This window comes from Parasteatoda tepidariorum, chromosome 9 (assembly GCF_982258835.1).
Source record: "Parasteatoda tepidariorum strain Cologne lab strain chromosome 9, Ptep-v5.0, whole genome shotgun sequence".
NCBI classification, from domain to species: domain Eukaryota; kingdom Metazoa; phylum Arthropoda; class Arachnida; order Araneae; family Theridiidae; genus Parasteatoda; species Parasteatoda tepidariorum.
Window position 1 is genome coordinate 31,646,995 of NC_141763.1, and position 27,684 is coordinate 31,674,678.

Consider the following 27,684-nt stretch of genomic DNA (forward strand, 5'->3'; position numbering starts at 1 on the left):
AAATACCTCACATGCTTCGCTCTGTGATTCACTAAATGTATAATTTAACAAGAAAATTTTGGATTTTTGCAAAAAATAATTTTAAAACTTGCAACATTTTTTAATGGAACAAAAATATTTCTTAAGCTTAAAAAAAAAGAAAAAAAAGAGGGAAGTTCGAAACGTGTTCAAAAGCACATACTTGCTGTAAACTTAATATGTTGCTAAATTTAATCGTATTATCGTGTATCCTAAGCTTCATTACACTGTTCTATGGTTCAAGTTAATCAAAAGCGTGGTTCAATTAAACCTCTTATAATGATTGCAACAAATTCGTACAGTATTACGGTTTAATATACAAACATTATTAAACATGCGTGTTACACAACTACACGAATAATTCAAAAATCAGGTAGATATACTAACAGCATCTTGAACATAAATATATCAACAACGCATTTTAAAGATTCTATAGCTACTACAGCAACATAAAATTACATATACTTAAAAATGGATGGCAATATCTTAAAATACCATATGGTGCAAATTGGAGATCATTTACTGAAGCTATTGTTTGATGCACAGCAACGCCATCTGTCAGATATAATCCAGAGACAAGTATGTTCTTATTTGGGGAATCGATAATACGTTAATATCTTGTCTAGGATTGATGATTCCCCCGGCATATCAAGAAAGCCTTTTCTCTTTCCGGTTTGTTAGTTGTTCCTGGATCCTTTCCAAAAAGCAATTCATTGTTGAAGACTGAATTCTTCGGATATCTGACATTGAATTGAAAAGGGCAAATTTCTAAACATCATTAATTGCTCTACACAAGATTAATATTATTGCATTTTAATTGATATTTATTAAAGTAAGAAGATGGGATTTTAACAACTCAGAATGCATAAACTTAAGATCTGGTATAAAAATATACCTTCGAAACATGGGATTTCTATATATTTACTAAAGTAAGGAGATGTCATTTTAATGACTCGGAATGCACACATTTTTGGTATAAAAATGCATTTTTGAAATATGGGGCAACTATTCTATATAGTTATTAAAGTAAGAAAATGGCATTTTAATGACTCGGAATGCGCAAACTTAAGATCTGATATAATATTAAAGTAAGAATATCGGATTTTAACGACTCAGAATGCACAAACTTAAGATCTGGTATAAAAATATACCTTTGAAACATGGGATTTCTATATATTTATTAAGGTAAAGAGATGGCATTTTAATGACTCGGAATGCTCAAACTTAAGATCTGGTATAAAAATATACCTTTGAAACATGGGACAACTATTCTATATATTTATTAAGATAAGATGACATTTTATACCTTTGAAACATTAACATTAAAATATACCTTTGAAACATTGACTATTCAAATATTTTGTCTTATAAATCAAACTTTTTACTCGTTGTCTAGCAAATTATAGCACTTTTAATACCTAACTCTTTATCTACACTTCTTCTTACTTGCTATAATTATAGCATTGCTATTTTATTTTATTTTATTTTGCAACCGGCGTTGAACAGTAGATCTATTTTTGAGTTAACGACTATCGATATGTTCCACTCTATTGTTTTGTAATTTTGGACCCAGCTCAGAAAATGAGGAACTAACCTTCGAAAAGGACTTTTTGCTGGAACTAACTCCCATTTGTGTTACATAGAGATGAAAACCACGAAAACCATCCACGGTAAGCTCAACGGCAAAGATATATCCTACACAGTGATCTTTCTGCCACTGAGGATATTTTATTTTATAATCAGCGTTAAACAGCTGACCCAATTCTGAGTTTACGGCTATCTGTGTTCAACTCCGTAGCCTTGTAATTTTGAACCTAACTCAGAAGAAAATGGAACTCCTAGATTGAACATTGGGACAAACTTCGTGGACTTTTTCGATGGAACTAACCCGTATTTGAGCTATATGAGGATAACCACGAAAATCTCACACGGTTAGTCCGACGGCAAGGGGATTCTAACCCATGAGCCATCTACCAAGGAAGATATTTCACATCATCACTGTGATGTGATGCCACCGCTGATTTTCGATCCTGAGACACTTTTTTTGAAGGAGAATGCTCTATTCTCTGATCCATCGCGACTCTAATGAGGATATTTGAAAATATCCTTCGTGAACGACTGTAGCGACAGAAGCAGAATTCTATCTACCAGCCATCTTAGGGAATCGAACTTATATCAACTCATTGTGCAAGCGCTCTATCATTCGAGCAACCATGGCTCATAGTATTAGTACTAACAGATACAGAATTGCACCTGCATTTAGAAAATGAAATAAAAGTATTCCTTCTTCCAAGAATCTAACGAGTATCTATCCTATCTAGAAGAATCGGTAGTGTTTCCAAAGAATTTTGAGCAGCAACTCTGCCAAGCAATTAAAAAAAAACAATGTAAATGCAAATCTTTCGGGTTGCACTCGCGTTTCTTAATTGTGTGGAAGTATTTTTCTTCACAGACTGTGACCGGACCTGGTCTTTTTCTAAATATTTTGAACTGTTGTAGGATAGAGAAGTCTTGCCGTGCTTTTAGGATAGTCTTGTAGTGCTTTTGCTAAAGATTATGTAACCGGACCATGCTTGATTTACCTAAACAATACCATTTTTACAACAAAAAGTTTAAACACCGTTAAACCAATTTTAGAAAGTAAAATGTAAGTACGAGTATACCAATTTCATAAGGAAAGGATAAATTACTCAATTTAATTATGAAACGTAAAAAATATACGAATATACTATTTTTGTCATGGCATTTAATAGGTATAATGATAGTGTAAATTATACTTTTACATAATTTTCTATTTATTTTTATCCTGACTAAACTTAGCGGCAATTTAAAAATCTAATCTTTTTCTAAACAATGTGTGTGATAGGAACTAATTACTTTTACGAACGTGAACAAGTTTCAAACTAAAATGAAAATAATAATTATCACCTAGCAAACAAATTTCCACCTCTGCAATTTCAAACCCATAATCCATATTGACAAAAGTTCATTTCCAAGTTATTTTTTCCACTCCCTCTAAACTTTACATAGAACTTTTTATTACCGTGTACTATTTCCGGCCTTTTTTACAAGACATCGATAAAGATGACTTCTGTTTCCGCCATATTCAGGTGGGCGAGGTGCATTGAATATATTACACAAAGAAAAAAAAATGAGACTATCTCAAGGTCTTCGAGAATCAGCAAGGAATGAAGGACGGCTAATTTATTTAACAACAGTTTTAGCTCTATTTTTTTTTTTTTTTTTTTTTTGTCGCACGGCCGAACAGAAAAAGGATTTCGTCATTTTTATTTTGGTTGACAGCCTACATCGTCCACTAATTGTATAAAGACAAAGCATGAAACAATTTTTTGTTATACCTGTCTCGCACTATCATTTAGTTAAACTTGTCTTATTTTTAAAAAAAAAACATGGGCGTGAGCTTAATAATTTATAAATAATGAAGTTTCACTTTTATTTTTAACCTTGCTCGTTCGTTAAATGGAAAATACGAAAAACAAATTTATGAAATCTTACTTGTTGACAACCGACAATATTATATACATTCACTCCATTATAGAAATAAATTCCTATTACGTAAATAAACCATCCAATTATTTCAATTAATTGGCAAGTGCAGTGAGAAGGGGGGGGGAATCCAGCTTATTAGTATCTTTATGAACTTTCAATGTTTTTAAATGATTAAAAAAATAAAAAATATTTGGCACATATTGTAAAAATCGAACTATTACAAAAAAAATTTATTTTTAGTATCAAAAATAAAGTCAATATTTCAGATACCTACTTTAATACAGCAAATACAAAAACTATATTTAAAAATGTGTGCATATTAAAAAAAACTGTATAGGTATGCAAGAAATAAATTTTTGCATACTTTTTCAGTTTCAGATGCTTAAAAAATGTCAACGAGACCGATTTCTTGGATTGATGGTATCATTCATAGCACTTGCATAGTCTTATATCATTAAACATCAGATAAAAAATTAAGTAACTAACCAACCATAAAAGCTTTGTAATTCAATGAAATTTATAAGCATTAATAAATATTTTTCTATCTATGTGCATAAATCAATTTCAAATTGGGAAAACATTTCTGTCCTTGTACTATTTCGAAACAATATTTACAAAACAATTTAGTTACTTCTAAAATATTTACTATATTGCAGTTAAAAAAAAATTTTACATAAAAAAAACTTTCTATCAGGAAAAATTCTAATTTATTGCTGTTTATTTAGCAAAATAATAAAGTCGTCTGTCAGTAAGCCACTATAACTTTATATAAATTACTTGTTCGATTTAATTTAGTAAGTAAAGGTAATTTCTATCCCTGAAGAACGAAAAAAAAACCCTTTTTTTAACTTCTTATTCGAGTCAGAAGTTTCATTATTCAAGTCCATCGTTAACTAGTCTTTTGCGTGCAAATTTCGACTATCTAATATTAATTTATATTACCTTGCCTGCCGTAATATCTATTTGTCACGTTTACATTACTTAATTAGTGAACAGAATCAGCCATGCAGAAAATAACTATTTTTTTCCTTCACACCAGTAGCATAAAGGTTAAACAAAACTCTGTCCAATAGTTGCGTTCATTTAAACATTGTATTTTATGAAAGATAAGCGCAAAAAAAATTTGGTTTTTTAAACAGATCTTGAAAATAAAAGTAGTATTCTTTAATAATCCATAAAGTTTTTAAAGCTAAATTTTAGAAAAGTATGACAAATTTACATTTTATATTCATTATAAGCCATCTTGGTTCGAAACTTGTTAATCACACTTATTACGAAAGGGGATGAGTTAAATACATCAAATATACATACAAAATATAAAATAGAAAACTATCAATAGGAGAAACCAAAAGTCTTTCTCAGGACACATGTTTTTGCTATTATTTAATGCGATATTTCTGAATAAGGAATAGTTATCCTAAGATAAAAATTATTCTTTGTAATGTGTCGATATGGCTAAAACATTCAGTTGAAAAAGAGTATGAAATAAAAGAAAGCAGAAACCAAACTTACCAGCGTGTAGCAAAATAAAATGTGGTTTAGGTTTAAAAGTAAAATACTATTGAGTACTTGAAACATGTCGAATTTTTATTTTAATTTTTTTAAACCAGTGAAATAAAGTTTATCTTTTCGCTTCAGTTTCTTCTGATTATTTATTTAACATCTTACAAGGTTCAATGTGTGCACTTATTTCATTATTAAATAGTTTCCTACAACAACTAAAAAACTTTTGGTTAATGCACAATGTAATAGGGTTTCTTTTTATCAATTTTTATAATTTCACACGTTTGCCGTTAAAAATAGCGAGATATGCATGTGATTCTCATACAGTGTCATACTGTTGTTTTTGGACAGTTATTTTAACAATTAAAAAAACAATATTCATGAAACTTTTCAAGATTTATTAGCATAGTCAATGACAGACCCCCGAACCAATTAAAGTGAGTTTAAATACGCAAAAATCTGATCATTAGACCAAAAGTTACTTTCATCGTTAACTTTAAAGTTTTGTAAGTGTTCACTTTTTTATTACAAAATTTTTTAAGAGATGACAATGCGAATAGTTAACGTCTAAATCAGAAGAAAAAAAATACTTGAAATTCAAATTTGAAATTTTTGATATCTTTTAATAAATGAAAATCCAGAAATAAAATTTCGACGTGTTTTTATAACTAAAAGAGCTTTAAGAATATTTTTAAAATAGTTTTATTCAGAAAGAATGACTCAATTTAAGTGAATATATCAAAGTAACATTGTAATGGACAATTTGAAAATTTAAAATTTTTTGAACAACCAGATTCTTCTAAAACTAGTTTTATATTAAAATATGTGTGTCATATTTTCTAAAACTACGAACATATGTCTGAAAACACTTAAAGAATATTTTTAAAATAGATTTATTTAATTTTATATGCGCATTTTCCAAAGTATATATCAAAGTAACATTTAAATGGAGACGTTGTGAATTTTTCAACTTATTTTGAATAGCGGGACTCTTAAAACTGGTTTCTTTTTAAAATATGAGGGTCATATTCTCTGAAAACATCCATATATATCTGAAAATATATAAGGAATATTTTTTTAATAGTTTTTAGCCTAAAACACGCAATTTCCAGAATCTATAAAGAATAATCAAAATGGACATATTGTGAAATTTATTTTTTGATATAAAAGATGTACATCATATTCTCTAAAAATACCCATATATGTCTTAAAATATTTTTAAATTTTTTTAAATAGTTTTATTTTGTCCGAAACAAGCAATTTCTAGTGTATAGTTATCAAAGCAACATTCTTTTAAAACAACAAAGGAAAGAAACAAATGATTCATGCTAAAATATATGCATCATATTCTCTAAAAATACCCATATATGTCTGAGATATTTGAAGAATATTTTTAAAATAGTTTTATTTAGTCCAAAACAATAGTTTTTCAGCGTATATATAAAATTAAAACTTTTTAAATTTCTTTTGAACAGCGGGAGTCTTATAAACAACTTTAAACAAAATACTTCACAGACGATTGTAATTCAGAAATTAGGTGCGCTATTTTCAATTTTCAATGGGTGGGATTCAGTATTTTTGCTATAATTTTGGATATATTATTCTTGATATCAAATTGCTCAGAAAACAGATCAATAAATCGAAAAATTTTTGAAAAACTAATTCTTTTTACTTAAAATCGTTTTCCAGTTTCGAGACATCCAGTAAATCATACACTATTATTGTTACTAAATCTATAACCTCAGTTATCAGTACTTGTATTTATTGAGTGTTATCGTGCTTTTAAATTCTGTTCAAATATTAATAACATTTAACTCTTATCAAAGTTTTTTTTCTCTTAGGAAAACTATTCTATTGTCAAAAGAAAGCTTCATCATCGAATTTCCGAACGAAAAACGAGTGCGACATTAGACACCGTTTCATCAAGTGGCTCTCAAACAGAGCAAATACGTTTCGTGTCGACAACCATTTTCTTTTTCTGTCCAAGCAGCTGGTGAATTACGATCTCGAAAAATGAATGAGTTCGAAAATTCTTTCGTCAAGAAACGCGTTTGGGATGAAAGACCTTTGGCCTTTCACATCTGACCACTTGACATTCCATGAAATTCTAAGCGTGAAACATTCTTTTTTTTAAAAAAGAATTAGTAATTAAAGAGTAAACAAAGAAACTGCTCCAACCAGAACAAGAGTCAAAAATTAATGACGTTCATTCTTTAGGAACAGGTGATGCCTAATTGCATTCTAAAAGGTCCTTACTTGAACCTAAATGTGATATTTGTAAAAAAAAAAAAAAAGAACGATTTACCGATAAAGGCCTCCCAAGTTGAACTAACAGTTCCTGGCTAGGTTTCACTCATTTAATAGTGGGACAAAAAATAAATAGGACTGGTTTGAATGTACTGCTAAATGGCACACAATTTGGCTGTAGTTGTGACAACTACAATGGAAATATGCAATAATACAATAATAATAATTCATATGAACGGTGGCGGGTCAGGGGATAGATCGTAAGATGACCCCAGCGATGGCTGAAATTCGAATTCCATCTCCGGCTTGCATCAACAACAGTGCTAAAGTAAAATAATGTCATTGGTAGTATTATGGGTTGGAGTCGCATTGCCGTTAGGCTTACCATGGAAGCTTTTCGTGGTTTTCCTCTCCATGTAGCGCAAGGGCGGGTTAGTTCCATCAAAAAGTCTTACATGAAGGCAAATTTCTCCCAATACTTGATCCAGGAGTTCCCTTGCCTTCTAGCTTGAGTTCAAAATTGCAAGGCTACCATTACATTAGTAGTTTGGGTCTGCTGTTCAAATTATGTGTAATAGAGTAAAATAAATCATATAGTAAAATAATTTATAGTAAAAAATCCAAATGTTGTAAGGAAGCTATTAAGTATAAAGTAAATATCAAAAGTGTAGGAAACCATCAATAATAGATATAAAGCCAAATGGTGTAGAAAACTATAAAGCAATGGTCAAATGCTATAGGATACTATCAGTGATACATATATAGTCAAATGTTGTAGGAAACTATGGGTAATAAATGTCTGTCTATGGGTAATACTGAAACTATGGGTAATAAAAGTCGAATGTTATAGGAAACTTTTAATAATACAAAGTCAAATTATGTAAAAAAAAAAACTATCGATAACACATATTTGAAATAAATGTCGAATGCTGTAGGAAACTATGGATAACACGGATGAAGTAAAAATGTCAAATGCTGTTGGATGCCATCCATATAAAGTATAAAGTAAAAGTCAAATGTTGTAGGAAACTTCCAATAATAAATATAAAGTAAAAGTCAAATGGTAAAAGAAACTTTAGATAAGACATAAAGTTGAAAGTTAAATGTTATTGGAAGCTATCGCTATTAAGTATAAAGTAAAATTCTAATGGTTTACAAAACTATCGACTGTAAATTTTAAGTAACAAAGCGACCATATCATGCTATGAATAATACAAATTTGTTATGCATTTTTTTTTAACTGTGTCCTACACTAGTCTTATTTTCTTAATGACAAACTTCAACATACACCTTGGCATAAATAAAATAAAAAATTGTGCCATAAGCTGTAAATAACTTTTATAATTTTTTCAAGTTAACGAATTAGGAATTTATTACAGAAAAAAAATTTCAATGCTATGAACTGTAAAAATACTCTTTTTAAAGAATTTATATATTGGAACATACCTATTTACTTTTTTCCCAAAGAAATTGTAAGCCTGTTTGATCCAATAACTTAAACACCTACACAATATATCACAATATATCACAATAAATTCAATTCCCTACAATCAATTATCTTGGAAACTAATATTCCAAAAAACAAAAGTAGCTTAAGCAATCAATTGCTCTGGTGAATTATGTTTTCATCTTGTAAATACCAAAAAAAACAAAGGTTATAAATAAATTTTATAATTTCGTAATTTTTAAAGTAAATAATTTAGAAATTTACTATAAAAATTTAATTTACAATGCATTGAATTTCAAAATACTTTAATAAATTTTCATATACAAGAACTGATCCATTTACTTTTTTTCCTAAATAAATTATGGGCTAATTTCGGCCAATAATAATAATTAATACTTATTCAATATCACAATTCCCCACAATCAATAATGTTAGAAGCTAATATTTCAATAAACAAAAGCGGATTAAGCAATCAATTCCTGCGGATAATTATGTCTTCATGTCGTAAATATAGAAAAACAAAAGTTGCAAGCAATTTTCTCGTAATTTCTAATATTTGAAGTTAACAATTTAGAAATTTATTATAAAAAAATTAATTTATAATACATTAAAATGCGAAAACACTTTTTAAAAAAAATTATTATGCATGAATTGATCCGTTTATTTATTTTTCCAAAATAAATTATGAGCCTGCTTGACCCAATAACAATAACTCTTAACACCTACCCAATATCGCGATTCCTTACAATCAATAACGTTAGAAGCTAATATTTCACTAAACAAAAGTGGATTAAGCAATCAATTCCTGCGGTGAATTATGTCTTCATCTTGTAAATATATTTTATCTTTAGCTCTGAGATAAATACAAAAGCTTTATTGCTTAGAAATAATGGCGGCCGCTATCAAGAAACCAACGAGTGGACATTCTATTTTGGCACCTTAGACAACTTCCGCCATTTCACCTCAGGCAATGGAATAAATGATGCGATGGTGTTGGCGATTTTTTCTGTTTCCCTCGGGTCAAGCAAACCTATTAAATATTTAATGTTCCAAAAGAAGCTCTCCTTATTTTCTTTCGAAAGGAACAATGGATTGTTAAAAAGCTTATTTCCAAGCATTCAAAGTGTTTCCCGCCTTAGTATTCTCCGTAATGGTTCGGAAACTGTAATGAAAACTAAACATTTATTTTTAAGAATGAACTCTGGGTTAATAAAATTAGTTTAATTGAGAAAGTTGATTATTTAAACAATCAAATAAAAGGCTCTGAAGAATTTTTCAAAACTTGAGTTCAACAATCGTACTAATTTATTTTTTTAACGATGTAAACTTCTGAAAGCTTTAACTGCGTATATTGTCTTGAATAGAGAAAGAATAAGAGGGATTTTAGATATCACATAATACGCATCACCTAAAAACTCTACAAAAGGATAAAGAGTAGCAACTTTATGAAAAATACAAATGAGAGGCATATAGCTATATAATGAAAAGCCAAGCTTTCTATAAATATTGCATTTTTACTTCAAGTTGCAGTATGGTATTATTTCCAGTGAGGTACTTTAAACATTTCCGGAATTTCTATTAGATAGCGAGTTGGGTTTTCTAGAAAAAAAAATACTATTTCATTATAAATTTGAGTCCAAAAAATCGTAAAGGCGAATATTGGAATTAGAATTTCTTCATAGGAATAGTTTTTAAAAGTATATACATTGTCTTTCACTGTATTCCCATTATTTTGGAAAAGTAGAGAGTTCAGTGCCTGCCATTTGAAAAAAAAATAGAAAGAAAGAATAGAAAAGTAGAGAATGAAACAAACAGCCAAAATTGGAATTCGAATCCATGTCTTTATCACATAAAAGACTGACTTAAAGCTTTCACTTGAGTCTCCCTAATTAATTAACTGATCTAATTACACTGGTGAACAAAATTAAGAGATTGAAAGCATTTTCGCACATTTCTATGACACTATATTCTTCTATGACACACATTTCTATGACGCTATTTCTGGACGGTTATTGATATGGAGGGAACCTGGAACCCGATACCATCCCAGCAACATTATCGAAAGGGACCATTATGCTGGTGGAGGACTCATGGTTTGGGCAGGGATCATGCAAGATATCCGCACACCGCTCCATTTGTGTGACAATGGTTCCGTGAACGCCCAGAGGTACAGGCAGGAGGTCTAGAGCCCTATGTACTTCTTTTCAGGGGCGCTGTTGGCCCTGAGTTCATTTTTATGGACAATGCGCGACCACATAGGGCTCTCCTGCTTGATGAGTATCTGGAAAGTGAGGATATTCAACGAATGGATTGGCCAGCCAAATCCCCTGACCTGAATCCAATTAAACATTCTTGGGATGCCAACCTCCTCCAGAACCATTCTGGAGTTAAAAATTGCTCTGGTGGAAGAATTGGAGGGTCTTCCACAAATCCTCCTTAACTCCCTCATTAACAGCAGGCATACTCGTTGTGCATGCTGTCTATCTGTCAGGGGTGACCATACACCATACTAGAGGCAACACATACTGTACAAGCCTCACTTTTATTGTCATCTTTTTATACTTAAGTTCAGACTACATTGGATTTATTGGCAATAGGTCTTGCCAGTGAATGGCACTTTCATTTTTGTTTCATACTTTATTATCAAGGGATAAGCTATATCCATACCAAATTTCATTCATTTATATTCAGTATTTTTTGAGATATTTGGGGAAATGTCTTCCATCTCTTAATTTTGTCGACCCGTGTATATAAAATTAGTAGCTTTAGATAATAGAACAGGAAATACATAAAAAGCAATCAGAATCACTGCGAAATATAAAATGCATCTTTTCTATATTTCAAAAATCAGAATAAAAAAATATATACATTCTCCAATTTCCGAGCTACTAAGTCAGTATATGGTGATTAAGGCAAAACTTAATTTTAAATTTTAACAATTATTAGTTACTTCAGAATCTCCATTACACTAATTTAGTATAAATTAATTTATATTATACAATTAAATGTTTATACAATTAAAAAATGTAAATTTTTTAAATTGGCTAAATATCAATATATGTGAAAAAACAATATTCTCAGAGGATGTTTCGCTGTATTATTGTTCTTCACAATATATCACGATATTGTTTTTGTACAAAAAGCATAAAAAAATATATCTTTTATTCAAATCATAAAGAGATTTTTTAAAAAAAATGAGTTTTTTTTATTTTATAAAATCACTTTAGCCAGCTTATATCTTAATTCTACATAGACGAAATAATATTTTCCGAACTTGAACTTGAAAAATATATATTTGTAGGCTAACATCAATTTAAAAATCTCTTTCATTGTCTTGTGTCTAAATAAACCATATCTTTCGAAAAACCCACCGAGAATTCCCTTCACTGTAACTTTAACTAATCGTAACCTTTATAGCAAATAAATAAATTTGCTCTTTCATTTGCTATTTACTGGGGCCGAGCTATAAAATGTGATGGCTAGAGAACATTCGAGGAAACTTTTTTTTAAGGGAGGGGGGGATTGAATTGCGAGAGGGAATGCGCAAAGCCCTTAGGAATTTCATTCTTCGATACTCCCCCGAGGATCGAGGACTGTAAACTTTTTTTTTCCTTCACTTTTTCATGTATGGATGTCACGAAGAGCAGACGACGATAAAACATTCCAAAATCGATAAGAGAGGCTTGAAAAGAAGACTTCTTTTAGATAAAAGCAAAAAATGGCAAGACTTGGTGAGCAGTAAATTCCAAAAATAACAACAAGAACTGGAGAGAAAATGTTTTACAGTTTTCTGAATGGGTACGAAACCGGGAAAAGAGTGTAGAATTTTTTTTTTTTTTTTTTTTTTTGAAGAAATCTATTACCTTAAAGTTAAAATTGAAATGTTGAGATGTTTTAAGTTAACTATTTACATCTCGAAATTTTGGAATCACCTGAAGAATTTCTCGTTTAAAAACAATGATTATATTGTAAGTCGATCGCTAATGTAAATATTATCATTTGAAATATTACAAATAATGTAATGTTTCGTAAATTGTAACTTTTCGATGTTCTGTGAAATATGTCAAGTTGCATGCTTTTGAAGGAAAATCACAGAATGTAAATTATTACTAATGTAAAAATTATTTAACGAAAATCACAGAGCGTAAATTAATATAGAATCACTAACATAAAAATTATTTAACGAAAATTACAGAACGTAAATTAATACAGAATCACTAATATAAAAATTATTTAAAAAGTTAGATTCTGAAAAATAGACAGGAAAAAAAAATTGCCTCAAGATATGCTAATTACAGATTTAGCTAAATATCAAATAATAAAATTATGTAACATAAATGCTGGTTAGTTTCATCAAAAAGTCATCCACAAAGGATCCCAATACTTGATACAGGAGTTCACCTCCCAATGACTTGCCATAGGTTCGAATCCCAGTGAAGATTTTGTCGATACGAATTCCGCACCCAGCTTGCACTGACCACCGTGCTGAGGTAAAATATTTTCAGTGGTAGACAGATCATGAGTTAGAGTCCCCTTGCCGTCAAGCTAACCTTGGGAGGTTTTCATGATTTTCCTCTTCATGTAAAGTAAATGCGCGTTATTTCCATAAAAAATCCTCCGTGAAGGAAGTTAAAATTTCTCCCAATTCTCGATCCAAGAGTTCTCTTGTCTTCTGGATTGGGTTCAAAATTACAAGGTTATAGAATTGTACATTGTTAGTCGTAAGCTCAAAATTGGGTCGGCTGCTCAACGATGGTCATAAAATAAAAAATAAGACTGAATTTTTTTAGTCGTTTCATTATCAATTATCTTAAATTAGATTTTATATCCTACAGCAAAATTCGCAGTTCTGGAGTTTGTCTAGTTTAGTACTAAATTTGTTTTTTGAGTATCTACATAAACTGAAAGCAAATAAAATGGGCCGGATTATGATTTTCTTTGAAATAAAACTAAAAAGAATTTCTGTAAACATTGAAAATGATTATTAGGGAAACAAATTTTTTTATTAGCAAATTTAGTTTGATTTGAAAAACCCGGTGAGAAATGCAATGTTTTTTTAAAATGCATGTCTTTTTAATTATTTAATAAATCGTTTTTTTTTTTTAATTATATATTTCTTTTTATGAAAAAAAGTGTCATTTCTTTTTATTGGCATTTCATTTTGAATAGTTTCATAAGGGTAACAAAAATATTAAATAATGACTTATTGATTAGATTTGAATATAGTTAAAAATTCAAAATCATTGCGGGTTAAAAGAAAACGTGCTAACTCCCGGAATCCCTTTAATTCTTCCATGGAACCCTTTGGTTCCACAGAACCACATTTGGGAGCCGCTTTTCTAAGTACTTTGCTAAACTCAGGGTAATGCTTCAACTATAGATTGGATTGAAAGCAATCCTTAATTGTATGAGGGGAAGATTTGTTTATACCGTTCCAAACACACAGCAACAAGAAAAGTAAACGGCTATACTGCGCCAAATTCAAATCCTACCATTTAGTCAAGGTGAAGAAAAAGCAAATTGTTTAGTCTAATGCAATTACGATAAGAAAGGTGGGAAATAAATGATAATGATTATAGTGCTTGGGGGTCTATATGGGGAAACAGACTTTAAATGAAGAAAGTTAGCGCTTAAGGATAAATTATGCTAAAAACTAAGTCTAATGAAAAAATATGGAGAACTATATAAAATTAGTGGAATTCGGGGTATTGGTACCACAATTTATCAGTGGGAAGAAGAATTATAAACCAAAACCATTAAGTTTTTCAAAAGATAGGTACTATTTACGAATGGAACATTCATAAAGTGAGTTCATTAATTAAGTTTAGTATTTAATTGTTCTTTACTCAACTTTATAAAATCATGTTAAAAACTTAAAATCGTGTTTGAAATCCTGACCTGAAACTTAAACGTTTCGCAAAAATTTGACGAATTAAAAGTTTAGTTAAATAGAATAAAAGCCCGATGCAGCCAATCTCAAAATAAGAACTTACAATGTTTTACATTCAAGGTATCTAGTAAAAATTTGCTAGAAACTGTGCCTGACGCGAAGAAAGGAGAAGAAAACAATTACACAAACTGGGGGGAAAAAAGGAAAAATTCCTTGGTCACCTTGATGCCGTGGAATCCATATTTATCCGGTGTCGATAAAACTCCTAATAGGATGAAAATCTGGCCAATCAGCGTCAAGATCAAACCAAAAGGGGGAAATTAAATCGTCAAAACTACTTTATTTGTTGGCTGTAACTGAAGGGCGTCCTCTGTTACTTCGATTGGTTATAATTCACGAAAAGTAATAGAACAGTTGTTCCTAAACGATCTAGATCCGATTTAATTGGCTTGAATCGAACTTCAACACTAAAAGCCCGTCACTTTATATATCTTTCATGAATTTGTAACTAATTATTTGTGACTTTCGTGCTTTTAGTAATTTTTGATAAGGATTAAGATTGGATTTAAGTAAGTGAACGTAAACTTCCATGACTGAAGTCCAAACCGATTCAGCGTTGCGTTCTCTTGCCGAACAATAAACCAATTTCACACTAGGATACATGTAATCCTAAAACATGCCAAAGAACCATGAAGGAAAAAATTTTCGCCAATTCATAACTGTTGTCATAATACACGAAAAGAAGTATCGAGTAACTCATAATGACTCTTATGTACTGAATTCAGTACTTTAAATAATCGTACTAATTATCGATTCTCTACACTACTTAGCATAATAAGTTATATTAAATGACTAAATATGACATTCTAATGAAATTGAATGGTTTTTGTGCATTAGAATTTCATGAAACGCCAATTTTCAGTATCTCAAAAAACCATTTGACCCATTTTGTTAAAATCTGCATGAATTGTAAAAATACCATACCCTACAATAAGAGGGGAAAAAAACTTTTAAAAATTTTTTAATTTAATTTTAAAATAATCATACGGTGCATTGTAATTACTAAGTCCAATCAGATTGTCAATTACAATGTGTAGCACTGACAGTACAGTACCATACTTACAATGCCAAAAATATTTCTGCAATGAAATTCAGCTCATTTTAAATGTTATAAGTACAGTGTGCAAAATAAAAAACGGACAAGCCAGAATAACTTCCGAGAAGTTCCTCAAAGGGTTGACCTCAAATATGCTAATTAGTGCAAACATTATTTGAAGACATGAAATCAGACACAGAAACGTCCTTTCTCTGAGTAAAAAAAAAATTTTTTTTTAACAGATTTGAATTTGTGACAAAGAAAATATAGGAGGTAGCCGCAATCTAGGAAATATGGTCCCAATAATTTGGTCAGAAGAGCTGTCCAAAGCTTGGGTCCCTCCCTTAATGTTAATTTTACTTTTTGCGTATTTCACCATCTCTCGAGAACTTTTTAAGCAAATTAAAACATTTTTGCACACAATTATAAAATTTGATTATTCAAAGATAATTCCATGCGAAATAAAACTTAATATTTATTATTTTATTTAATAAAAGTCGAAAAACTTTTGAAAAGTAAAGTATACAATTTTTATCATTTTAACGAATGCAATTTTAGATAGCAAAATCGTTCGAGTAGCTCCTGAGAAATCTAATTTTAAAAATACAACCGTTTTAATTCTCTTAAAAAGTTCTCGAGATCTGGCGAAATACGTAAAACTGACATTTAATAGTCCAAACTTTGGACCACTCTCCTGTATGCGGCAACCCCCTATATTTTAGGGTTCAAAAATCCGAATCCGCCGAAAAAGAGGTATATTTATTCAGGGAAAGTACGTTTTTATGTCTGATTTTGGAACCTAAAATTCTCGTCTGCACTTATTAACTAGCATATTAAGATCACATCTTCGAACCATTAAGATTGTGTCCTAGAAAGGGAAGATCCAATCATTAGATTAAGAGTCATTCAGAACTTTCAGAAGTTTTCAGCTGTTCTTCTCTACACCGAGTAAAAAAATCTGGGGAAATTACCGCACTGAAAGTTAATGAGATTTCTTATTAAAAAAAATCCATAAATCTGGTTATAAAATTTAAATATATAGTATTTAAATCATTCATTAAATAATTTCCATTCATATGGTAATGGTTTAATGAAAATTACAGTTTTAAAAATTATATTTCTCATTACCACACATTTAATAATAAATACAGAGCTGAAAATTAAATGTTAACGAATTCATGATATTTGTGCCGTGATCTAAGGTATAGATTGTGCTGCTCTAAGGTTTACGAATTAATTACCAAGTTTCGCCACATTTACCGAATTTTATCATTTATTATAAAACCATATTTTATTGGTTTTTTTTCTTTAATCTTTACCAGAGCGCTTCGATAAAAATTAGAGCTTTTTTGGTATTCTCATAGTCTGAGAAACATGGTAAATTTTACCATATTCTAGAAGTTTTGACCATACTTGTTTTTTTCAATGAAGCTATTGCTAAAAAAAATTTATATGCGTTAAATTTATTTTCCGAATATTGAAACACAATGCATGTATTAAAAAGCATGTTTTAGACGTACGTTTACATTTAACTCATTTGTTTTGCTTGCAGAAATATAAAGGTATGAAAAGCTACACTTAAGTAGCAAAATAATTCGTTTACAAAATTGACATAAAATTTTGAAAATTTGAACTTCAAAGTTCAAAGAGCTTGTTTTTTCAAAAAAAGAATTAATTTTGTAAGAAATTCATGGATTGAAAATATAAATTCCCTTCACATACAAAAGAACACCATATCAAGAGCATCATTTCATAACAAGATACTCATACACCGAACCTTATTAGAAGGATAAAAGGAATTGAATATTGTAGCACTTACACAAAAATGAGATAAAAGCTGACTCATAAAATTGATACTTTCAATTATAATATGATGCAAAATCACCGCAACCGTAGTGAAGTGTAAAATTGAACACTGAGTGTTCGCATAATCAAGTTCAAGAGGTACATTAATCTAGTTAAGTGAAGCGCAATATAACAGTTTAAAAATTTGAAGAATATTATGGTTCCATAATTTCTAACAGCATAGATACTAAGAAAAGTGGTTCTTTATGAACAAAAGTAAAATTCCCCAAACATTCAAGTTTTTGAAAATTTATGAAAATGTTAAAGTGTATCTGCACTGCAAAAAAAGTTTTCGCAAAATTTAGCAAAAAATGTGCAAAAATAGCACCGAAACAGATAGTAAATTTTTAAAACCTCATGCATTCATTATTGAGTATAATATGCTAAAAATTGAAGCAATACATTTTACTCAAAATAAGTTTCACTTTTGAGCAAGTCACAATACTCAATGAGCACAAGATTTCAAATTCGACTATATTCGCTTCGGATCTATTTTGACAAATATTTGCTCAATTTTAAAGAACCCTTTTTTGCAGTGTTTTGTGCACAAAAAGAATTCAAGTGATCAAATCACCAGTCAGAATTAAGTAGGCTTTGTTTTGCATTGAGCACAAGGACGTGTAAATTGAAAATTAAGTATATAAATGAGAAATTTAAAATTTTGACCGAGAACAATTGATTTCTCTTTGACTTTGAAATAATCTCTTTACACCGCATGTATTAAAAAGCATGTTTTAAACGTACGTTTACATTTAACTCATTTGTTTTGCTTGTAGAAATATAAAGGCATGAAAAACTACATTTAAATAGCAAAATAATTCGTTTACAAAATCCTCTATTGTCAAACAAGAGTTTCATAGAAATATTCAACTCTATTAGAGAATTTTAACAATTTTAGTGTCAAACTTAAAACATTTTTAAACTACTTTACCATATTGTTGAATGTGACAACAATTAGGGATACATTTTATTAACACTACATCATCTACAATTCTGTACTGAAATTTTAAATGAAATTTATGTTTTTTTTTTTTTTTTTTTTTCTTTTTTTTTTTTGCATTTTAGCAAAATAAAGTGATTTTTTCTCCACATGATTAAAATCGGGAGAAATAAGAATAAATAAATAAACAAATAAAATTTTGAAAATTACTTATATACCTAGGATAGTTTAATTTCAAATCAACTAATAAAGAAGTTTTCAAAGCTATCCCTGAAAAATTCGTATTTTCAAATGAATGACTTGGAAAAAAAAAATAATATTACCAAACTGGAACCACAAAATTAATATTATCTACGAAAATAAATATGTCTATTTCGCAAAACAAACTTTAATGCTGAATTCGATAAACTATTTCAGTACAATAGAAGCATACACTGACATTATATAATAGAAAATAATTTAAAGCTTTCGATTTCAACGTAACATTCAATTATTTTAACCAATTCACGCAAATTGCAACAAATAACAAACATAAAAATGCATCATACGCTTTTGAACTTTAAATTAGATTCAAATTGTAATTAGGTACAGACTTACCTTGCATGCTAGCTGCCGAGTGTCTTCTTCCAAGTCGTCCTTTAATTCAGTTAACATTTTATTATAATATCTGTTCCTATCCATTACGTTGAGACATATCACTCCGAAACAAAAGCCTTCAAAACAATCTCAACCAAAACATCACATTTATGCATATATAAAAATAGACCTAAAAGCCATAATAATCGGCAATGTTCTACTTTAGTTCAGAATCGAATTTCAAACCAGGATCCAAGCGAAAGGAAGCATAACTTTACGGTTAAAGTTTACTTAATTGTAGTTTAATATTTCTTATAAATATCAGAAAGTGAATATAATTAACTAATAACTTCAACTTCAAACAATCATTGGACGAATTAATTCTAGTCTAAGCAAATTGTTGCATTTTAGCAGCAGAAACTATATATACATGGCAATAAAAGTTTAGAAATAATGATTGTCGACAACGGTTAAAAATATTAATAGTCCTTATTTACTATCTTCGATGATGAATGATAACTTGCAATTTTTTGGCCTACCTCCAACCTCTACGGCATAACAATAACAAAAATTTGCAACAGTTTTGGAAAACGTCGAAAGAAACTTAAAGTAGAATTCTGATTGTTGAAATGATTTATTGATATGGCGTCTCAAGAATATTATCATAGAATAAAGATTGTCGTTTAAGTAAAGCTAGGCAGAAGAAATACGAAGCTGTGCATACAATAAAATTTAAATGTGCTTTACTGTAAAGATACTGAATAAATAATTGTAAGATAATCACAGTTCCTTGTTGAAAATGTTAAATATTTCCGTTTCTAGGTCATTCTGGTTCGTTCGTATAGTCTAAATTGAAATACCATAAATTTAAACTAACAAGGAAGAGCTTTACTATTAGAGATAGATTTACTATTAAACCACCTGACGGAAGCGTTGAATTGGGAGTGAAGACCAATGGACGATGTTACAGATGTAGGTGTGGCTGGATCAAATGAGATGACGGTTTCCATGGTTACCACGTCCTTGGATTTACTCCTTGGCAGGAGAGGGATCAGAAAAAATTAGTAATTCTTAATTTCGAACAAGTCTGAACATGTCTGAAACAACGAGACGTAACGTCCATATCTGCGTGTATTCAAATCGCCTGTTGGGCAGGATGAGTTGGGAGCAGATTTATCTTTGCTACATCCCTTTTCCCTCCGCTTTGGATTGGCTATATTTTTAGAACAAGATCGATTTCAGTGGCTGCGAGAACCAGTGACGTCACTTGTGACGTAAGTTATTCGGAAAATGTTTGATATTTAATTTAAAATATTTTAAAAATCACAAATTCTGGGAAAACCTATTTCGGTTGTGTAAAACAAATGAGGTTTTAATTAACAGAAAGCATGAATTGAAATGATAAAAAATATTGCTCTTGGACCTTGGAATTGGAGTGAAGTTTCTTGTGTGTATTTTTAGAACATAATTTACTGTCTGAAGACTCTCTGAAAAATTTTAGAATTTCTAACAAATGAATGGGAATTCACTAAAGTATTGGCTATAAACTAAGAATATTTGTTAAATAATTTCACTTTTATGAAAGTAAAAATATAGCAAAGCAAGTTGATTACTATAAAATTTGATTTTACCAAAGCTCGCAATAATTTGTAACGGTAATCTTCCGGCTTATATATTGGATCGTATGACTAATCTTCAACAATTATCTCAAGAAAAAAAAATAGATAATAAAGTCTGAATCAACGACTGTTCCCAGCAGATCACTGAAGTCAAGCATCACTGGCTGCTGTCAGTGCGCGGGTGGGTGACCACTTGGATCAGTCTGCGTAGGGACCGAGGGTGCTCGGTATTGGTTCTCGTTAAACTGTTCTACCAAAAAGTGCTCGACTTCGCTTGCAGGTTGTCGTGAGGTCGAAGAGGGGGAGCCATCCCCTCTGCAGAGACTGCTGATCAAACTTATGATGGCATGTCTTCTGATCATCCTCAGGGATGTTTCCCAGACAGTCGCCAATAGCCCATTGTGCAGCTCTAGTGTGATGTAAATGAGCTACAGCTACAATAACTGAATCAACGACAGACTATCTCTGCCGTAAGCAAGGTGGCTGAAAGACAGATTGGGTTGGAGCATACAGACTCCTTGGTACGCATTCAAGAATCTCTGAAAAAACTTAGTGCTTACAAATGACTAGTAGATTCGTGTAAGTGTAAAGTTAGAAGAAATAGGCGGTAGCAGAATCGAACCTGATACTTCATACGCCCTCATATGACGGTAGTAGTAACATGCCCAAAATTACACACTTGTATTTTTTTAACGTACGCATATTTTTGAACGTTTTTATTTAATGCATATTTATTATTACCTAATACTGAATCCTGCGAAGCTCGGGGTAATACCTCGGGGGGAGGCGAGGCAGTCTGCCACAAAAACCTCTTCTCTCTCTTAAATTTGTTTGTTTAATCTCGCTACTTTAAGTTTCTCTCAATAAATGTTACTGGACCCCAACTTTCACCATTCAATTGCGCTTCGGTGATTTATTGTCCCGCAGTGGACTGATCGTTAAGACACGGTTCCCAGCAGATCACCGGAGTCAAGCATCACTGGCTGCGGTCAGTGAGCGGGTGGGTGACCACTTGGATCAGTCTGCGTAGGGGCCGAGGGTGCGGGGTATTGGTCCTCGATAAACTGTTCTACCGTAAAGTGCTCGACTTCGCGTGCAGGTCGTTGGGCTGCCGAAGCAGGGGTGCCATCCCCTCTGCAGAGGATCAAAATTGTGATGGCTTGTCTTCGGATCATCCTCAGGGATGTTTCCCAGATCGTCGCCAATAGCCCATTGTGCAGCTCTAGTGCGACGTAAATTAACTACTACTACTACTCGGTGATTTATTATACATTCCCACTCAGATGAATTAGTTAGAGCCCCTCGCGGGGCTGATGCTAAGATAACGACCGCATATGAGAATAAGCCTAATACTGAATGATGATAAGCAGTACTAACTTTCCTTCCAGTAATAGATTTATTTCATAGCATTTCCTCTTGAATTTTGTGTTAAAGCTAAATGCGTAGTGAAGAGTTTTTGCAACTTTATTAAGATGTTAAATTGGACTGTATTACTACTATACACTATACATGGTGGTTATGGTACTGACGTGTTACTGTGAAAAACCGAGGTTCTATATCTAATGGGGATTTTATGCAAGCTAAGAGATCGACGAGTACCAAATAGTCTGAGAAGTAAAGGCGGCCGAGGCGCTATTTTGATAATATTGCTGTCAGTCTTGAAAATGTGGCTTCTTCATCTCCATGAACAACTAAGCTGACATAAACGACAGATCAATCTGGCTGTTACGAGATTAACTTACACAGTAAGCTAAAGTAAATCAATCTTTCTCCTCCTATTATCTTTAATTGATATTTATTATCAATTACGCAATACTATAAATCAAATTGCTATGAAACATGGTTCATCTGTTCATATCATATTAAAATAAATTTGAACAATAGATCCAGTGCACTTCTTGGCTAGAAATGTTGGCATTTTAAATCAACTTTAAACTCTACAAATATTTCGATGAGAAGGTTTTTAAGTAAGTAGTTTTAAAACTCATTTCTCTTAAGGGCATACATTTTGTTTGTAGTAAAATTCATTCTTGACAAAAGCCATTGGTCAAAATGAAATAAATTAAAATTAAGAAACAGATGAACTAAGATGCCCTGAAGATAACACGATTCTCGACTCGCGAACGAAAAAATCACAGCAGCATTTTAAATTGGAACATTTTTTAAAAAATATGTAGCTTAAAACTTTTTGGAGAATCTTCCAGTATCCTTTTATAATTATACATCTATCATTAATTGTACTTACCAATATCCACTTATGGCTAAAAAAATTGTATTAATAGAGTTTTTGATTATCAATTTCAAAAATGATAAGTTTTTATTTATTTACTTATTTATTTATTGCATTGACTTTTTATTCTAAATTTCTTTCTATTATTTTTTTTTCTAAGTTGGGGTATTTATATACGAGGGTTATTTAAGTAAGGGCCGTTTGAAAATAAAAACCAAACAAAAAAAAAATTTCAAGAAGTAAATGTATTTTCAGATTCTACATACTACTACTAGATTTAGAATAGATAGATTTAGATACAACTAGATTTTAAATACCCTCTTTATGCAAACTTGCCGCCTTCTCTGTTAACTGAGAGGTCACTGCCGTTTTTACGTATTCGTCATCGTTGTACTGGTTGCAGCCAAAATGATGTTCGGAAAAGATGAAAATCACTCAGCGCAAGGTCTGGACTCTAGGGAGGGGTGGGGTGGTCCAAAACTTCACAGTCAAAAGAGTTCAAAATAGCTGGGATCTGAGCAGCGGAGAGAGTCATTGTCATAGCGGAGAAAGTCATTGTCATTGTCATAGTCATAGTCATAAATCACAAATCGTAACTTCACAAATCTGCCAGTGAATATATGTAGCAGACAGGCTTTTTTGGCGACTAAAAACGTATCAGTGACCGTATCTCGTGAGTGGCTGGCGATTTCGGTAAATTTGAACATTTTTAAGACACAGAATTGACCGTACATTTTACCTACACAACTGCAACTGAGCACAGTTGTTCCCAAGGGATACCGGACACAACATAAGCACTCATTCCGATGCACGCGTCACCGATGCACACGTCACCTATATAAAACAAAACGGTCCTTACTTAAATAACAACCCACCTACAGTTTCTCTGCGGAAAGAACTACCTTCGCTACGAAGTCTAAGGTTATCTGCTGTTACGGAAGCAAGAAATAGTGCATTTCAAAAAGGGGAGCTTCTTTCTCCCCTGATTCTCTTCTCTCTCCGACCCGTGTCAAAACCTATCTTAAATAATGACCTAACCACCCCTACTTGAAATAGTTAAACCCCGTAACCATAGTCACTGACACAACTCCATACTAATGGCTAGGGGAGTTCTTTATGTTGACAGACTGTACTTAGATTTCAGCGTTTACACCTTCACAGTATGATCTAAAATATCCAAGTTCTCTTCTTTCTGGACTAAAAAAACTAGTTCCTTTTCATTCAATGCAAAAAAATATATATATCTTTTTTTTTTTTAGTTAAAATTTATTATTTCTTTGTAGAGGTTCTCTTTAATTAATAAAATCAACAATTTTGTAAGGAAACTTTTTTCATTTTATTTCAGCCCCTGTTTTGTTTAAGATTAGATATTACATTATTTGAAGATAATTACACACGAAGAAATTCAGACGCACTTATATTTTATAAAATAAAGTAACATTATTCAGTAAAAATTGTTTACCTCAAAAAATTTTGTCGTAAGAAATAGAAAATTTTATTCTAAATGTTAAAAGCTGCTAAATTGCCTTATTTGACACAAAAACCAATTTCCAAAAATAAGAAGTAAGAATAAAAATAAAAATAAAACTTTCCCTCTGTAAAATGTTAATCCTTCGATCACAGCCAAAAATGCCAAAGTCTTTTTACAGTCTTCTCGGAAACTTTTTGTGACAATCAATCCAGATTATACCCAAATTTCCAAACTATAAATAATGTAATTAATCTTCTTTGGTTTCGAATACTTTATATAGCTTCGAATATTCTAATGACCTCCAATATTTTTTAAATTTTTATATTGAAAGTATTAGATCTTTTATCATAAAGCTGTTATGATAAAAGCTGTTAAAGCTTTTATCATAAAGCTTATCATAAGCTGTTTACTAATCATAAAAGTACTTTAAAACTTAAAATAATGCTTTTAACAAAAGTACTATTATCATACTTGAAATTTTTAATCTTAATCAAGCTTCTTTAAATTTATTTGTCAACTAAAGACAAGTTACATTATTCTAGACACAAGTCATTTCCAAAACGCTTCACCTCATTTACATAATGTAAGATTTAGAAAACTTCCCAAATTACCTCTCCAAATATTGAAGTAGTTTTTGAAGCGAAAACCTAGAAGAGATTGATACTCTAATTTTAAAAGTAAACAGTCGTCTTTGGTTTCTTTTATTCTAAAATATGGAAGTAATTTTCGTGCTGCGGGGAAAGTTGAAAGATGATTTTTCATATTGGATTTTGTCCTTACATTTAGTGACACAAAAATAGGGATATTTAAATTCTTGGTTAATTGATCTTTCGGTAAGTAAAATAATTTATGTCTTCGGATTAATAATCAATCAATATTTATTAATAAGCATTTAATAATCAATCGATTGATAAAAAGTCAAGGCTTCCCGTGAACATGGCTTACCGTTACACAAATTATATCTAGTTATGTTCCAATTTAAATAGAATAATTAAAAAGTTGTTAAAAATTTTATTAATTTTTTTTTTGTAATAACGTTTTAGGCTCATTAGTCAAAATATAATGAGGAGTGGGAAAAATAACGACAGTCAATGGAATGGGCCGTGTAAAAAACAGATTTTAAAAATTAATTATAATAAATAAATTCCATTTAAATTAATGAGGCAGATAGGTAGGTACTTTATTTAAGTCACACTAGATTTGCACAACGGGCTATTGGCGACGGTCTGGGAAAAATCCGTGAGGATGATCCGAAGACCTGCCATCTCAATTTTGATCCTCTGCTGAGGGGATGGCTCCCTTGCTTTGGTAACCCAACTACCTGCGCGCGAAGTCGAGCACTTTATGGTAGAACAGTTTAACGAGGACCGATACCGCGCTCCTTCGGTTCCTACACAGGATGATCAAAGTGGTCACCCACCCGCTTACCGACAGCAGCATGCTTGACTTCGGTGTTCTAAAGGGCACTGTGTCTTTACGTAAAAATTTTACGTCAAATTAATGAAAAACCCGTCATTGCAGAAAGTAACGAGACAAACAAGACGTAATTATAAAGAAGTGGTTTAGCCAGTAAGAGAAAGGCACGAACTTGGAACAAGATTGTGAAAGAAAGGAGAGAGAAGTAGGTGTGAGTGGAATGGAAGGGAACCCCAAAGTGGAGTTCCCGCTTTGGGGTTCCCTCCCATTACCCTGAGGACCCTTTGCTTTAACACAAAGTATACCCTGTCCTGCGCCGGGATAGTCTGGTCGGTAGGGTGCTGGGCCCATTTCCGAGAGTTCGTGGGTTCGAACCCCGCCGGCCGAAGACTCTCCGTGTAGTAAAGTGAATGATGCGCTTTAAATCTGTCACAAAATTACGATCTGTGGATGAATGAATGGATGTATGAATGGATCCGCGCCATAAACGGGTGCGACGTATGGTGTGGCAGAAGTTGAATTCTTGGCCATAGATGGCGCCACTGGAAAACAAGAATAATCGCACTCCCTTTGCCTAAACAGGCATACGTCAACAACATACCCTATCCTAATTTGGATAAACCCTGTTGCTTTCAAATATGCTTTTAAAACAGCAAGGCTGAAACCTCATACAGCCAAGTTAAGTAACACGACAAAGCAATAGGTATAGCAATAGGATTCCACGCCTCTTCATAAATGTTAAAATCATACAAAATTAGATAGCTTTGAATTTATTATCAAATGCGTAAAGCTCGCGTACTCGCCGACTTGTCTCTACGTACTATTATATGAAAAACTTCGTTGAAAGAAAGACCAATCAGCGTCTCCATTTATTGAAACTATGCTATATCTATTCATCTACTTTATACATCAATTAATAATGTAGGTTTATCCAACATTCTACACGATTATGTCCAAAATGAAAAAGAGAGTTAGGCATCTTAGTGTGCAAACGTTTCTCTATTCTGAGTTGAAGTAGTGCTTGCCGCCTTAAAAGGGCCACATATTGAATAAAATTTTGATAATAAATGTGTGTAATTTCTTATTACTTTAAATTTATTTATCAAATACATTTAAAAAATGTAGTTTTCTAAATTAACCAATAACTTTTAAAAATAACAATTGTACCCTGCTTTTAAAATAACAATTAAAACTTTAAAAAAAAACGGAAAATTATAAAAATCCAATAAATTTTAAGCATAAAATTATGGATACTCCGAAACGTTCAGAAACTGTTTTCTCAGATCTGTGTTTTAAAATTTGACTGGTCTTATGTAAATTCGTTTCTTAATTCGAGGAAAAATATTTTAAAGAGAATAATAAACAAAATAATAAAATTTTAAATTGAAATAAGAAATCGACCACTGGTAAATGAAGATCTTCAACATTCTCGGTAAATACGAAAACATGCTTGAGCCTGATCTATTTCTCTCGTTTGCTTAATTTTTTAAATTTTTGAGAAAAAAGTTAAATGACTTTATTTAAGAAAATAAGTAGTTTAAAAAGAAAATATCAAAACAAATAAAATTGAGTTTAAAATAAGTAGTTAGGAATTCTTAAAATAAAATAACTTACTGATAATTTAGAAAACGATGATCTAAAATGATGTCTCAAAATTCGAAAACATTCTTCTGCTGGATCTGTCTTTATCGTCTGCTTCATTTTTAGAAATGAAAATTCATTCGCGTTTCAATACTAGCTGCTTGCTAGGAGGCCAATTTCGTCGACCTTTATTTTCTATTCCTTAAAATTTTGACCAGATGAAAAGAAAAATTAAATTTTGATGAAATTATGTACGAGAAAATCGTTTTCTGGCTGAAACCGTATTTTTCAGTGA

At 31.2% G+C, this 27,684-nt stretch overlaps 1 protein-coding gene across 27 annotated transcripts in view; it reads right to left on the reverse strand.

Annotated features, from left to right (window-relative positions):
* Positions 1-27,684, reverse strand: part of LOC107453194 (uncharacterized) — a 252,200-nt gene that overhangs the window by 193,966 nt on the left and 30,550 nt on the right. Inside the window, exon 1 of one of the 27 annotated variants that reach the window (XM_087151188.1) lies at positions 19,094-20,283. The exons of the other annotated variants lie outside the window; for them this stretch is intronic. Within the exon in view, the coding sequence (XP_087007314.1) occupies positions 19,094-19,177 (84 nt within the window). The 5' untranslated portion in view covers positions 19,178-20,283. Of the gene's footprint in view, positions 1-19,093; positions 20,284-27,684 lie in introns of those variants that run through there. 27 annotated transcript variants of the gene reach the window in all.